Source organism: Phoenix dactylifera, chromosome 16, assembly GCF_051530095.1.
Source record: "Phoenix dactylifera cultivar Ajwa chromosome 16, Ajwa_hap1_PhDact_Kaust_v1.1, whole genome shotgun sequence".
In the NCBI taxonomy this organism is placed as follows: domain Eukaryota; kingdom Viridiplantae; phylum Streptophyta; class Magnoliopsida; order Arecales; family Arecaceae; genus Phoenix; species Phoenix dactylifera.
The window spans coordinates 12,151,863-12,168,728 of NC_143205.1; the positions used below are offsets into that span (position 1 = coordinate 12,151,863).

At 39.8% G+C, this 16,866-nt stretch overlaps 1 protein-coding gene and 1 pseudogene across 2 annotated transcripts; one reads left to right on the top strand and one right to left on the bottom strand.

The window, feature by feature from the left end:
* Window positions 1-10,092: 10,092 nt before the first annotated feature.
* Window positions 10,093-12,380, top strand: LOC103708217 (flavanone 3-dioxygenase F3H1-like). Its single transcript, XM_008793040.6, has 3 exons — window positions 10,093-10,782; window positions 11,035-11,463; window positions 11,887-12,380. The coding sequence occupies exons 1-3, from the start codon at window positions 10,324-10,326 to the stop codon at window positions 12,160-12,162; spliced, it is 1,164 nt and encodes a 387-aa protein (XP_008791262.4). The 5' UTR covers window positions 10,093-10,323; the 3' UTR covers window positions 12,163-12,380.
* Window positions 12,381-14,106: 1,726 nt separating this feature from the next.
* LOC103708218 (large ribosomal subunit protein uL2-like) lies at window positions 14,107-16,532 on the bottom strand (annotated as a pseudogene). Its single transcript, XR_015973994.2, has 2 exons — window positions 15,965-16,532; window positions 14,107-14,581 (listed from the first exon to the last, which is right to left on the bottom strand). The product of XR_015973994.2 is annotated as a large ribosomal subunit protein uL2-like (transcript).
* Between the last annotated feature and the right edge of the window lie 334 nt (window positions 16,533-16,866).

Consider the following 16,866-nt stretch of genomic DNA (forward strand, 5'->3'; position numbering starts at 1 on the left):
TAAATAGCCCCATCGGATAACGCCTAAAGGACTTGGATCCATCTAAGATCCATCCTAACTTGAGCGTCGGCGGGGCCTCATCGGAACCACCAGTGAGGCTTTGTGCATGTACGTTGTCACACGGGAGGTGGCTCGCCCTCTTCCTCAACCTTCCGGCAGCTCCCTCGACTCCTCCAGCGTGGTCATCCTCAGGCCAAATTTGAACCACAATAATAATTACATATTTTGTCCCTTTATGAATCTAAAAATCTATTAGAGCCCTAACAAAGAACCCTAGCCATGGAACAAACTCCCTTCTATGCAAGAAGAGGTATTATTGTTTCCTATTATTGTATTATACTATAAATATAATATTATATTACATTATATCATAATACATTAATATATTATGTTAAATAATTTAGTATTATATCATATTATGAAAAATTAATGTACACTAATAATTATAATATTGTACTTTTATTACTGTATTATACTATAAATATAATATTATATTACATTATAATAATATTATACTATATCATATATTTATGTATTAATATATGTTATATTTTATTATGCGTATCATACTATACAATATCCTTTATAGTAATTTTGCCATACAAAAGTACTTTTATCAGTTTGTTTACCAAACACATGTTAAAGTGTCATAACAATTTAAAAATGTAGTTACCAAACAACAAGACAACTTTTTATAAAAGCTCTACTGCCAACAGCTCCCCTAAACGGGACTTTAGTGTTTTCTTGGTTAATTGTATACCTCAGCAAAACAAAATTACAATATAGTGAAAAGTAAAATAAAAAATTTATTTTTTTCAAATATAATCAGAAAATAAGAACTGAGAAGATCTTAAACATGCCATTTATTCAATTTTATTTTCAAAATTCCTTGTGCTTGGATATAAATTTTAAATTTTTGTTCAACCTAGTGTGGTCCACTAGGTTAAGCAGGTTGGCTGGTTTTGGTTAAAAATTGCAACCTCTAGCATTGGGCATTTGGACTAGCTAAAGGTTCAAAATGGATAAGCATGAACTTGAGTGATCATTGTTCATGTAATGTTATAATTTATTATAGATAGCTAATATTATATATATATAGCACATGTTTATTGATATTTTTGGATGCTTAATCTCTACTTTTATAGAGATACTCTCGTTGCAACAAAGATATTTTCATGAGAGTAACTCCTGCTTTTGAGCATAAAAAGAAAAAAGAAATAAGATATCCTAGTGGCAGCAACTTTTGTCAAAATAATAAAGGATAGGAAGAGAAATAAAAGAAATGTGCTAAGTTAGGCGCTTCTCAAAATTAGACCATAGTAGAGACTGATGCGGGATTTGCACCCCGTCACCAGCAGAGCCCACACACCAGCCGAGCAGGGGAAGAGAGAGTGTCCCTCAGAAGGTATTGTCCGCTTTGGGTCCGATTTGGGGGTCGAGCGTACCCGGAGCCCTCCTCACGGCGCCTCACGGTTTTGCCCCACAAAAGGCGCCTCCTAAGGGAAGGGTGATTGAGCCCCCATTATATGGCACAGACCTTCCCGCTGATTAGCCGATGTGGGACTAAATTCGGGGAACCCCCCGTAACACAGCCCCCCCAACGGGGAGGTCCTGTGCCCGGGTCGGCTCCTTGCTGGATAGGCGGAGGGCCGAGGCCCTCCTTCTAGCGCCATCTGATGCGGGATTTGCACCCCGTCACCAGCAGAGCCCACACACCAGCCGAGCAGGGGAAGAGAGAGTGTCCCTCAGAAGGTATTGTCCGCTTTGGGTCCGATTTGGGGGTCGAGCGTACCCGGAGCCCTCCTCACGGCGCCTCACGGTTTTGCCCCACAAAAGGCGCCTCCTAAGGGAAGGGTGATTGAGCCCCCCATTATATGGCACAGACCTTCCCGCTGATTAGCCGATGTGGGACTAAATTCGGGGAACCCCCCGTAACAGAGACCATCCAAAATGATAGATTTACCATTTGAGAAACTCTGGATTGTGCATCTTTATTGTTCATGATTTTTCAGCTTCTTTATTATTTTGCTGTTTTCCATGCATTCTTTATCTATTGGGAGATTTGAAGAGCAAATTAGTAGCCAAAAACAAAAAAGAAAAAACACGATTTTCATGATTTAAGGTATTGAAGTAATATCATAAAAGGTACCAAAAATGCATCTCATAGAGGATGCACAGTAATCAACTACAATGAACATTTTTTTGTCCAAAGAAATAAAGATCCTAATGGTTGCAATAGACATATGTTAGTGCTCATAATATTCTAACATCAGATAAAAATAACTTCTTATGAAGCCACAGAAGGGTTCAAGACTCGAGTTAATTAAGTTTTTGTATAGTGGGAGCAAATAAACACACCTACTTTTTTATTAAAATTACCAATTCAAGCACGTGTAATGCATGTTTAGAAAAAAAGTATGGCAGGATAAAATTATAATTAAATTAATATTTTTACATAAATATAAATATGAAATAAAAATAGCAAATTGAATGCATAAAATTTGAATTGGGAAAAAAAGATGAAATTTAAATGGTTTAATCTAAAGGTAATAGTATGTGAATTGGTGGGTTCAAAAGATAACAAATCATCCAATTGGCAATTAAGAAAATAAAATGTCTTATTTGATATTTATTAAAGATTCTATTGAAAGCATGATTTTTAAAATGTCTACTGAAAAATTAAGGACGCTTTGGTTAACAAACTTAATAAATGGAATTTATCTGATATATTCCTTTTAGTTTGATAATATAGTATAGATACTTCGAGCAATTCATTATAAATTTTGGAGCTACATCCAAGTTGATTTTAATCTATCCAAAACAAATTATATTTATAGGTTCTCCAACTTTTTTAGCACCAAGTACAGAAATAATCAAAAAATTGCTTCACCATCTTTGCTTCTTTTCTTCTTTTTTTTGGCTCAAGTGGGTAGATTATACTTGACGAGTACGGATACACCCAACAAAATCGAAAAACAGAATACCTTAAAGTGCCAGAGGCAACTTTCCATCACCAGTCCACAGAATACTACCAGAATGATTGGCTACATAAGCGGCCATCCAATCCACAGCTCCATTAGCTTCACGGAAAACATGCTTGGTCTGAAAAGCCCCTCCGTCTCTCACCATTGCCCGTATATCTCGGAGCAAAAGGTCGACACAACCATTACCTCTTGGACCCCCCTGATCTAACTAATGACAGTGGTCGAGTCACCCTCCAGCACCATCTTTGCTTTTACTAGCATAATTATTTCACTAGGATTTTATATTTTTAGCATAACTTTTTTTGGAAGGATTTTTGAATTAGAAAATTGATTCTTGAACCTTGGTATGACTTCAAGATGTTGATTAGGTCTTGCCCTTGTTTCATTTAACTCATAATCGTTCTTGAAATTTTATATGCAGTTTTGCCGTGTTATCTGCGCACCCTATTTATACATAATGGAGCCTAATGGTGCACATTGGACTGGGCTTACCCACATCCTACTTTGCTTAATATATATTTAATATTGGATAGCTTGTAAAATAACATATTTATGGGTTTTGTTGAGCTTGGGCTAGTGGTTCATGACAGCCTAATCCGAACAACATTTATAGTACAAAACCATGTTTTTTTTCAAAGCATTAAAAACTATTGATTTCAATCTATACATGCTTTAGCATATATAGATTATTGTATATTTTATCACGCTAGCTCGCTGAAAACGTTGCATTTTTTTGTTTATTTGATGCATAGACTGGGAAACATCAAATATATAATTTTTGTTTTTAGGCATTTTCACTAGTATGGTTCAAAAACAATGATATTAATCTTGGATTTGGCTGCTTGATCATTGATTTTGGATCAGAGAGAGGAATGGTTAGCTTTTCTTCTAAAAAAGAGCATTGTGTTAAAGGCTTCGCTTGTCCTGAGCTCTCCGTTGCAACGTGAATATCTGTAGTAATGACAAAGCAAGTTAACCTAGAGAGGGTAGCTGAATGGCTTCGAGAGTTGTAATGAAAAGAGGATAACATATTAAAGATTGGACATGCTCATCTTGAATTTGTCAAGCTCTACCAATAGCAGATAAACATTATGGATATGCTTGGTTGACATGATCCAAAATTATCTTAATATTTTATATTAAAACTTTTTGACCTACATTGGGCAAGTTAACCTTAAACTTTTTATATTCTATTCCTTCAAATAATAGATGAACATTATGAATATGCTTGGTTAAGATAATCCAAAACTAACCTACATTAAGAAATCAATAGTTTTGATGATTTGCAGGAGTTGAATATTGTGTACTAAGACTCTTCAACTTATATTCTTCAACAATGATGTTATTAGATCCTAACCCAATTTGTTCATGGTTGCTCTGTGAGGACCCGTACGGGCGTGTATTTAGTCCTACATCGGTTATTTGCTGGGTAAATTTTGGGTACTTATACAGAATCAAAGAACCCCAATAATACTTTCCGGCTAGCTATTTTGGGTGAGGTCCTGAGTAGTTACAAATGGTATCAGAGCGGGCCTGGCTCATAACCTATGCTGACTAGGGGACACTGTAACACAGATTCATTGGGGCTGACCACGGGCCGACATGATGTTTATAATTAGATTTGAATGGATTTGAATCCTTAGCCTGACGTGGACGTCAGGACTTGAATGGAGGGAGTATGTGAGGACCTGTGTGGCCGTGTGTTTAGTCCTACATCGGTTATTTACTGGATGGATCTTAGGTACTTATATAGGATCAAAAAACTCAAATAATACCTTCCGGCTAGCCATTTTGGGTGAGGTCCTTGGTAGTTACATGCTATGGATTCAGATTTTTAATTTTTGATTTTGAAGACCAAAAAGCTTGAATTCTACGTCACTTATTTACCACGAAACCAATCCACGAGTGCCCTAGTCGGATTCCTATCCTTCATACATTCCACATATGTATAAGATTCAAATCCTTCTAGAAAAGCTTGAGTTCTATATCATTTATTTTTTAGAAACCGGTCCATGTGTATATCGAGTTCAATTTCTATCCTTCTTGCATTCCACTTGTGTAGGATTCAAAACCTTCTTGTATTCCACATAAATATTAATGATTATTTATAGCAAAAGGCACATCTTTCTGCATTCTGTATATATCTGGGATTCAAATCCGTCTCATGTTCCACATGATTAGTAATAATTATGAATGATATGTAATGTACAACATGATAATGAGAGTTAAAAGGAGTCATCTAGCCATGCCCCTCCCCTCTCACTATGATTCTCCCACACGCCAAGCCCCTCCTCTCGTCATGCATCTTTCCCTCACCAACTTGCTAATGTCCCTCCTTAACTCTCCAACCGTCTCTAACATGGCAACCACCACTCCTCCCAAACATCAACAGAATTTCTAAAAGCTATTGTGGGAGTCTGGTTGTCATGCCTGGACCTAATGGCCCGAGCCAAGCACGTGACAAACGGCCACACATCCCTAGGGTTTAACCCATAGGACATGCAAGGCCCGCCCTTTATTGATGTCATTCTAAACTCAGGCAGTAGTAGAGATAATTAAACTAATGCATTTATTCAAAAAAATAGTCCACAATTACTAATAAAAATATATCAACTTATTTCTTTAATTAAATGATATCTAAACCCTAAGCTCCTCAGTGCTCGATCACAAGCCCCGGATGCATTTGTAAAAAAAAGGAAAAGAGGTAATGAGCTTCACAACCCAGTAAGTTACCAAAACCTCTAGTAAGATCAAGTTATTACACAAAAAAAAAATTCAATTGGCATGATTTTCTATAAATAACAATATGCTAAAGAATACATTAAATATATCATATCTATCAATATAGATTTCAAAATAGACAATGAATTTGGCCAAAAATATATTCTCCAAAACAAACAGGGGATGGACCATCCATTCTCACTCTCCTAATCCTCACGATTATGGCTATGATCAGCCTATGGCAAACCCCGAAAGAGACTAGATCTTGATTATAATATACTATCTACCAATCAAGCGTCACTGATCGCCCTACTGGATATCTGGATGGAAACTAGCTTTGAAATCACCCAGAGAACATGCTTACATCAGCATGTGCTAGCAATCAACATTGACTCGCTAAGCTTGAAAGAAAACTAACTCCGACTACAAAAATGCCTCAGTCGGCTGCACCAATGCCGCCCCATTGGAGACCCCAAAGGGGACTAGATCCTAAATCTGTGTGATCATAGTCGGACTAGCGAGTAACAAAATTAGAGCACAACGATATCAATATATTTATCGATGCAATAAAATACAAGTTATGCCCAAGTAAAATAAAATATACTCGATTCAATCATCTTCATGCAGCATGCATATTATGCTTAATATAAGCAGAATATAATAACAATAGAATAATTTTCAAATAATGTAGATCAGATCATGATTATATACTAGGGGTAGAGGTAACTTACTATTTCCCCTCTAAAATCTCTCGAAATTCACCCATCAAGAAAATTATCCAAAAAACTAAAATAATTAAATATCTTATTATATTTTTATAAAGCATCATACCACAACTTAAAAAGATCCTAATGCAGGGTCCTATCCACATCCAAACCACCAAAACTAATCTACGCTTTAGGGGTCTTGACCATCCCTTTCATCATCCCTTGGTTTAGAGGTCCTTTTGAATTTAATTAGAAGGTGGGGTTCGTGGTTACTTGAATGTAATAAATCTAGCGTCGATCATGTCTCCTCGCTATCTAGATCCGAGTTTTTATCTAATCAAATTATAGTTCTTGAGTTAAATCAAGTTAATCGATTAAAAGAAAATTAGACTAATTAACAAAAATTAGACTCGATCTAGGTCGACTAATAGAGATGGAGAGGAGAGAGAGAGAGACTCAGTTTGGATCCAATTAGGGTCAGATTTTGATTCATTGGCAATTGGCTAAATCACTGCACCTGATACATGGGTCAACCAATATAGTGAAGAGAGAGAGAGAGAGATACCCATCTAAGGCCAGTTGGGCCCAAGTAGTCCGGGTCAACCATTAGCGAAAGGTCTAAGCCTAATTGGTCAATAAACTGGATCATAGGAGAATTAGGAAAGTGATTTTCCTTCATCATTGTTTTCTTTCTTTTTTGTTCTTCTCTCTCTCTTTTTTTTCTTCTTTCCTTTTCTCTTTGGTCCAAAATGGGAATGAACATAGGTTTCTCATCCCACTCAAATAGGAAAACAGAGAGTAAGGGAGGTGGGTCGGTGGTCTGGCAGTGGCATAGCAAGTTCACTAGGTCGGCGACAAGTAGCCGCGATGGCAGCAACAACCTGAGACGGCGAGGACGGCCACGAATATGGAAGTAGAGAAGGGAGGAAAGACAGAGCCTGGGGGGCTTCCTCGGCCAAAGGATGAGGGATTAGGATTAGGATGGCTCGACGGAGGATAATCCGGTTCTTACCGACCTCAGGGAGTTCGTGCTGGCCATTCCTCTGCATCCTCATCCTACTCTTTGCCACTTACATGGTCAGAATATCGGAATAACTGGGCGGGATCGCCTTCGTGGAATCTCTTGGCTAAAATCACTAGAATTAGCTCAACAAGGAGGAGTACACCAGAAGCTGAAGCTCAAGGTCTATACCACCATCTTAAACCTACCATTGCTCTGTGGACCGCCGATGTGGTGGCCTCCCTCCTCTTTGGATTTAGAGTCCCACATCGTGCAAGCCAATCAAGGATTTTTTTTTTTTTAAATGGCGACAAACACGGGTCGACCATGAGTGCAATCAATAAAAATAGAAAAAAATAAATAGAAAAAAAAATAGACACAAGACACTCATAAAGAATTTTTTTCAGAATGATGTACAGTATAAGAAGCGACTTGTTTGCATTCTGATAGACGTGAATAGTCCGAAAGGAGCCAAACTCTTTCATGAGCCTGCATATGTCCCAAAGCAGCGAGTACCGGTCATCACAACTGTGGCCTCGAATTCACTCAATCACTGTAATTAAGTCTCCTTTCAGGTAGATGTTGTCCACACCCAGAACCAGCCCATCAAGTCTACGATGGGAAGACTTGAGGAAATTTTTTTTTTGTACAATGACAGCTCACACCCTACGGATGTGGATACGGCCAACAAAATCCGAAAATAATAAAGCAGAAAAAGACTCCGGCGCTATGTTGCACTCTCTCCAAATAAAACCTCCAGAATGGTAAGCCACATAGGAAGTGACCTAATCCGGTCTGCACTGAGTGTTTATTGGGCATAGGATATGCCCTTCCAGGCGGCTCTAAGCTCAGCACACACCACCGAGGAATCGAAGATTCACTGGCCCTCCGTCACCACTTGTCTGGAGTCATGATCTCTAATGACAAAGCCTATGCCTCCACCTCTCCCATCAATGGCTATACTGCCGTTGAAATTTACCTTCAAGAAGCCAGAGGGTGGGGCACCCAAGATACAAAAACATATCTGGACGCTGTAAGAGCAGAAGGGGTACCCCATATGTTCTTGGCCAACATGATGGGTAAAATCTCAGCAGTGCTAAAGAACTCCTCCGCATGCAATAATGCCCTCGCCACCACCATCCTCAGGGGCGAGCTGCTGCCCTCAAAGACTCGTGCATTCTTGTCCAACCAGGAGTGGTAGGCAACCCGAGTCCCTCTCTCCTCCGCCCCAGACCCCGACCCTGGGGCCTCTTAGAAAGCGCAGAAACTCCTCAGTGGACGACCACCTCTGCCTCGATCATAAGAGAACCCCACACACCTCCAAATCCGACTGGCCCGCGGGCAGTCGACGAGCACATGGTAGATGGACTCCTCCACCGCCGGGCATACTTCGCAATATGCAGCTAGCCTCACTCCCAGCCGCACCAAGATGCTCCTAGTGGGTAGGCAGCCTCATGCCATCTTCCACAGAAACAGTGCGACGGGGGGATAGACATGTAGTCTCCAGATCCAACTGCCATCGAACTGTCGGGGCACCGCTCCTACTCTCATCCGCGCTATGTCACGGGAGCTCCACCATCCTTTGATCAGTGAAGCCCTAGCAGGGGAGGACGAAGACATTACCTTGTCAAAATGGATTCGAGTGCACCCAACTCAGCTCAAACCCGATCTATTTATGTACTTTTGGGCCAGTTCGCTAAGGGGTCAATCCAGCTTGCCTTTGGCGCCTCGAATACTTTTGCAAAAGCCCGTTCTCCTTTGGGATTCAAACTGCATCAGCTGTAAGGCTATTATATATCAAGCCTTTAATTGATTAACAAATTTCTTTCAAAAACATTTTATTAAAACCAGGATATCTATCAGCTCCTCCACGACATCAGCTTGTGCCTATTGGACGGGCCTTTAAAACTCTAATCTCCTTCCTCCCTAGTCACCTCTCAAATGGCTGCCCTTAAAGCAACTCACGTAGATGACCCTCGGCCACTCAATGCATCCACATTTCAAACTCATATATAAGAGTCTTTTTGAGGTGTCCCATATTTTTCCCACTAGGAATTGCTTAGTTTGCAAAAAAAGGAAAAAAATGAGTCAACAAAAAAATAGAGAGATATTTCATATTTGATTGAATTTTCAAAAAAAAGAAATAAAAAAGTGACTTTTTTTATATAAATAAAGATTTCTACCTTCCATGAGTAAGAAAAATCTATGTAGAACATAAGAAAGTCCAATTCTTACCACTTAAAAATTAGGATAATTTTTTTTCTTTTTCAAAAGTGCTCTTAAGCTTGAGACAAGATTTTTTTCTTTATTAAGAATATGATATATATATATATATATATATATATATATATATATATATATATATATATATATATATATATATATATATATATTGTATGATTTTTTCAGAAAAACAAAGACTCAACCAAACATGAGTCATTCTGAAATATATATTTTTTTTAAAAAAATTATAGGATGAACTAAAACTATTTTTCTAGATATTGTATATTTAGATATCAGTTTTTTTTTAAAAAATATTTTAGCGAAGAAAAAATGTCCCTATTCTACGAACTTAACGAGAAAACAGCAGACACTAGTTCATTTGGCATTACCTTGTTTTCTCCAAGAATGGTCCGAAAACGTCACAAATATTATGTCACGGAAGGAAGCTAAGAAACGTGGTAGCTGCCACGGCCACGACTGGCAGGCGGAGCTGCGATTCTTCCCTTACCCAACTTTATCAGCTCACATAGCAGCCACTCGCCGCCTCAGTCACATCCAACTTAGAACAATTCCAATGTTTAGAGAAGACGCAGCAGAAGAAGAAGAGAGAAATGTGGTAGCTGCCGGGGTCCACGAGTGGTAGTTAGAGCTGCCAATCTTCATGGATCCAACTTTATAAGCTCACACAATGGCCAATGATCTCCAAGTCACATACAACTTGGAACAATTCCGGTGTACAGAGGAGGAGGAGAAAGGGAGAGAAGAAATGGCACCCGGCGCCGCACCATTCCTTCCGACCGCCACCGACGAGAAGACACTACGACCGAGCTTCGTTCGCGACGAGGACGAGCGACTGAAGGTGGCATACAACCAATTCAGCAACGATATCCCCGTGATATCGTTGGCTGGCATCGACGACGAGGAAGGAGCGGGTGGCGAGAAGAGAGAGGAGATCCGCCGCAAGATTGTGGCGGCGTGCGAGGACTGGGGGATATTCCAGGTGGTGGATCATGGTGTTGATGCGGAGTTGGTATCGGAGATGACTAGGCTTGCGAAGGAGTTCTTCGCGCTGCCGCCGGAGGAGAAGCTCCGGTTCGACATGTCCGGGGGGAAGAAGGGTGGATTCATAGTATCCAGCCATCTCCAGGTATATATTGCGTTTGTTCTTGGAACATATTTTTGTTGCTGGGTGGAAACTGCATCAATTTACATGCTAGATGCGGACGCATTAATGCATGGCTGGCTTTCAGACATGCATGCATGATCAAGCACAGATCAAATTGATCTGCCAATGGAAGTATGGACAAAACTAAATATCTCCACAAAAAAAAAACAAGATCATGATTGTATTCAAGCAGCACACAAGAAGAATTAAACACTGCACTAATGTTGTGTGCAGGGAGAAGCAGTGCAAGACTGGAGAGAGATTGTGACATTCTTCTCACACCCGGTCGGAGCTCGGGACTACTCGAGGTGGCCGGACAAGCCGGAGGGGTGGAAATCGGCCGTCGATTCGTACAGCGAGAAGCTGATGGTTTTGGCATGCAAGCTTCTGGGAGTGTTGTCTGAGGCCATGGGACTTGAGAAGGAGGCCCTGACCAAGGCTTGCGTGGACATGGACCAGAAGTTGGTGGTGAACTTCTATCCCAGATGCCCTCAGCCAGACCTCACCCTTGGCCTGAAGAGGCACACAGATCCGGGCACCATCACCCTCCTATACCAGGACCAAGTAGGTGGCCTCCAAGCTACAAAGGATGGGGGCAAGACATGGATCGCCGTTCAGCCGGTGGAAGCTGCCTTTGTGGTGAACCTTGGGGACCATGGTCATGTAAGTACCTTATATATCTAGTATTATTAGTAAAAGAATAATTTTCTTTAATATATTTTAACATTAGTAAATATTATTATCATACTTAATCTATATGGTGAAAAAATCAAGGTTTTCACCTTAGTTTAAATTCTAGATTTTTTAGGGGTTTTGCTAAATCTGTTGATAAAACTTCTAATTGCAGCCTTTTTGGTTATAATATAAACATGCTGAAGTGAATTGACAAGAGTATGATCATTGATCACAGAGAAACCATTGAAGTGCATCATGAACAAGTGGGAATAGTTTTAACTTCAAGTGAATTTACTGACTTCTAAAGGTGAAAAATGTGTAACAGTGCATGTTTCATCTGTTGATGAAATCAGAGATTAAATCAGCCTAACAATGTCCTCCTGATTCTGACTTGATGCTTCTTTGAGACAGTATCTGAGCAACGGACGGTTCAAGAATGCCGACCACCAGGCGGTGGTGAACTCGAATTATGAACGGCTGTCGATCGCAGCATTCCAGAACCCGGCACCTGAGGCTATTGTGTACCCACTGGCGATCAGAGAGGGAGAGAAGCTGGTATTAGATGAGCCCATCACATTCGCTGAGATGTACCGAAGGAAGATGAGCAAGGATCTGGAACTTGCCAAGCTTAAGAAGGCCAAGGAGGTCGCATCCCAGCACAAAGCTCTCAATGAAATCCTAGCTTAATGCAAACAAATTTTGTCTTCATATCTCTTTTATGTTATGTGGAATGTTGTCATAATGTTCTTGTTTCCTTGAACTACAAGTTTTAAATATGCAGGGAAGTCATGATGAGCCAACATTTTGAGCTGCTTAATGCCTCTTGATTTGGAAAATCTGAGTGCTGCTGTTTGTAGCCTTTTGGCATTTGCAATGAAATATCTAAATATAAAATTTTCAGAGTACTTGGCTTTCATCTGACAATTTATTGCTTCCAAACCATCCCAACCATTGTTTTGGTGCAAAGATACAACATAATATATTTTAAGACATTGATTCAGAAGGGTTATTTGTTCTATTTTTGCCCAATTGAGAATAGACAGTTTGATGAGCAAAAATTTTCTTTCTTCAACCCACAGAAAAAAAAGAAATCATATTGCAAAAGAGATAAGAGAATAAAAGAAAAATAATTGAAAAAAAAAAGCTTTCCTTTTTGCCTTGTTATATAGTTTTCTGAGAAATATTTTGTTTCCTTCCGAGGCATTTTTCTTGTTTTTCCTTAGGCTTCCACATGGAAGGAAAAGTTAGAGCTCTGTGTTAAGATGCAGTGATCACATTAATTGATTACTGCTGTTTAAATAAAATATTTTGGGGTACAACAATAAAATATTTCATCAGATGAGCTGAGATTATATCAACATAATAGAACCCATCTCCATCAAATACTTTATAGAAACAACTTAATTGAAGGATGTGATCATAATCTCTTATATCAAAGCCATTTATTTACACCTTACTTCATTGTACACCCACTTATCACATGCTTCTTCACAAGATCTATGGTTTAAAGTACAATCTATTAATGATCTTTCTAGGTATTTATATTACAAGTTCCAGTTCCTGTGGCAGTAGAGTACCTGGCTGGAAATCAGAGTGAGTGAAGCCAATGCTACTGCTGGATTAGCCCATTGGTTTTTTTCCTCAGGTAGAACAAACCCACAGGATGAATGAGGAGCTTGCCAAGCTTAAGAATTTAGCCAAGACAGAGCAGTTAGACACCATGGTTCAGACTCCGCAAAATCCTATCTATAAATCATTTGGCCTGATTCATCTTCCTCCCTCCCTCCTCCCCTCTCTCTCATGTTTTCATTTGGATTGCTGTAACAGTTTTATAGGGTTATGGACGGACTTTGAATACCATATATAACTTGTTCCAACCAAACTTTTATAATAAAAATCTCAAATGATCCTAGAGTCACACTAGATTTCTTAAACAAACAAACTGGGAACAGCTCAAGCTCGGCTTGGTCATTAAATGAGCCTAGTATTCTTTGCACCTCTAAGTCTCGCTTTGCATCACTAAAATTTATTCTCAATAAAGTGATTGGTATTAACAGTAGAAAGCACCTATCAGTCCATTAACTGGTTTAATTAGTTCAACTGGTAAATTGCTAAGAACTATTATTGCTTACCAGTGACTGTGTGTTAGAGTCCCTGCCTCTTTATTTTTTTTTATCTCAATAAATTAAATGAAACCCAGAAATACTCTTGCAGTCCTATTGCTTAAATAAAATTAAAAAAAACAATACAATAGAATGCACTTAACTCACAAGTTATGGGACTTCTTGCACTCGTCTTTTTGAATAACATAAAAGCACTTCCCACAATTCTCATGAGAAAAATACGCCAACAAAATTTTGTAAATTTACTTCCCCAAGGTGCAGATAAAAAAAGTCACCTCCACAATTATGTTAAAAAGATTCCCTTCACAGGGTGCAGTGGGGGTGTCACTGTTGATAAAAGCAAAGACACCGACAACATTTATCATCAAGCATCCTATAGAGACAAGCTAGACTGCTATAGCACAGATCATTCAGTTAAAAAGCAAAACAAATGGTGCACCATTTCAATTTCACTGAACAGCAATTCCAAATATGACTGGCTAACAACATAAAAAACCGACAAGTTAGCTAGAAAATCAACAAACTACCTAATAGATTCTTGATTTCAGCTACAAAACTTTGGCTAAGCTTCCAAAATAGGACTAACAGATGCTCAAGCAAATCAAATAAGAGAAAAAAGAACAAGAATATAAGGAACCTCTAAGCACTCTTCTCTTAGCAGCAGTTGCAGCAGCCTGTCGTCTGAGCCGTCATGTTCTCCTCGCGGCAATAAGACCAACCTTCTGTCCGGGAGGGGCATTGCGGCGGACAGTTGATGCATGCCCAATGCGCTGGTGGTTTCCTCCTCCATGATGTTGTTCCACAGAATTCATGGCAACAACACGAACCTTCAGCCAGCAGTTCATCTTCACACGGAATTTATGGTAGGCATTCCCAGCCTTGAGAAGGGGCTTCTCTGTTCTACCTCCACCAGAGCAACTTGTCCAATCATTGCATGACAACCACTTGGCACGACCTTCTTTGCACCAGATGGAAGCTTGATCCTGCAAGGATGTCAGAAAGTAGTGCTGTCAAACTCCGAGGCAGCACATCTTTTATGGCCTCGCCGAGCAATGTTCTACTAGTCATTCATGTGTTGCTTCCTATTATTTTAAAATACCCTCTCTTACATTTCAGAATAACCTAACTACTTAAACTGCCAGGACTGCAACTGTAATAACTATTCGTCCATGCATATGCAATTAGGAAAGAAAAACTCATGCCATTTATATAACTCTACATGCAACTTAAAATAATGGAAGGACTAACAATATGGGGGCCAGCATGCCCATTAAACAGATATAGACAAACAAATCATGCAAAGATCGAAATGAAAACAAAGATATTTATTTCTGAAAAGATTCTCCATAAATGAGAGATGCTTCTTCAAATTCCTTAACAATATTAATATACATGATTTGTTTTGTGAACTTAAGAAGATTTAATTAAAAATTTAAAAGAGCTGCAAAAGAAAAAACACACAATTGATGCAACTAATTGCAAGCACAGGGAAAATTGAATTACTTGTTCTATTCCAAGCTGCTGATTGCCCCTTTCATCAAAAATTTCCGAAAACAAATTTTGAATCTCATCACCTACAATTCACTCAAAATCTTCAAGAATGAAACACTGATCCACTGATTACAAACCGAGAATACCACAAACACACGTTCGAATGCCATAAGCTTATATAGCAGCAAATTCATGAAATTCTTTTCCCTACCCACTTACCAATGCTGCATAATCAGAGGTGTGCATCAGCACTTCCTACAACACTGATACTACTACATCACATCACCAGGAAACTACACTGATGACATTAAACATTGCGACTTTTTTCACCAAACTAGCCTTAGATAACGCCAGCTAAAATACCATCCTGAAATTCATCCAGCTATAAAAATCACCAAACTAGCCATAGATAACACCATCCTCACATCAACAAAATAAGCATCAATATAACCCTAATAACAATCAACTACCAAATTCAGCTATCCTTTAGGATTTAACTCTGCATCAAAACAGTACACGTCAAGTTTTTGTCAAACCAATACCATCCCCATGACATCACTAACATCACCAAAATGAGAACATATGCACGAGATTCAGAGATAAATTTATACGTACATTGATACAAACAAGATATAATGATTCAATATAAATCATAAAACATCAAAATAATCACCAGAGGGAGAAAGACCTAATATTTTTCCCTATTCCAGCTTCAATGAAGGTACGAGCTGATAAAGATACCATTTTCCCCACTAAAAGGAGCAGACTCTGCCATCAGATCAAGGGAAAAATGAAAACCAAATAGATCGTACCTTTCGAACTCAGGAAGAGATCAGATCGCGTCCAAACCCCTAGATATGGTACAGAAACCGGACCTGGTGGTGCCGTTGTCGGGGTTGTGGCTGATAACTATGGCGTAGTCGCCGGAGGAGCGGGCGAGGACGCCGCGATCGCCGACGTGGTGTTCGACGTTGCAAGCGACGGCACCCTCTGGGATGGAACGGAGCGGCAGCACGTTGCCGACCATGAGGGAGGCCTTGCGGCCGCAATAGACGAACTGACCGGTGTACATGCCCTCGGCGGCGATGAAGAGCTCCTTCTGTTGCTTGTAACGGAAGGGATGGCGGAAGGTGACGCAGGCGAGGGGGGCTTTGCGGCCGGGGTCGTGGATGATATCGGTGACGACACCCTTAAGGTAGCCATTGCGCTCGCCTCAGTCGAGGCTGCAGAAGCGGGCCGGGCCCTTGCGGTGGTGGGTATTCCGCTCCCATACCCACCAGGCCACCACCTTCCTCTGGGCTCGGATCACGCGCCCCATGGCGGCGGCGGCGGGCGGCGGAGAGCGGCGGCGAGGAGGGAGGCGGAGGGACGGAGGTATGGTTTGGGGTTTCACGAGGGCATCTACATGGCAGGGACGAGCTGAAGAAAAATGGGGTATCAAGAGTCGTGATGTACTATCTGGACCGTTGGATTGATGGAGAGCATGGTAGAGGTCAGGAGGGCCAAGATCTCATGTTACCTTGCCAGATATTTTTTGAAAAAATATGTTATAAACTATAATTTTTTTATTGACTGAATATTACATATTTGTCCATAGCCTCTATTTTAGTAGAAATTTAACTATAATCAAATTATTTTTTTTTAGTATAATAGCGGTTCACATCCGATGGGTGTAAATGCGGCCAATAGAATTAGAAAAGAAAAAATCATATAGTGAAGTAGGACTAACACGTGGTCCATCCAAATAAAATCTCTAGAGTGATGGGCCGTGTAGGAG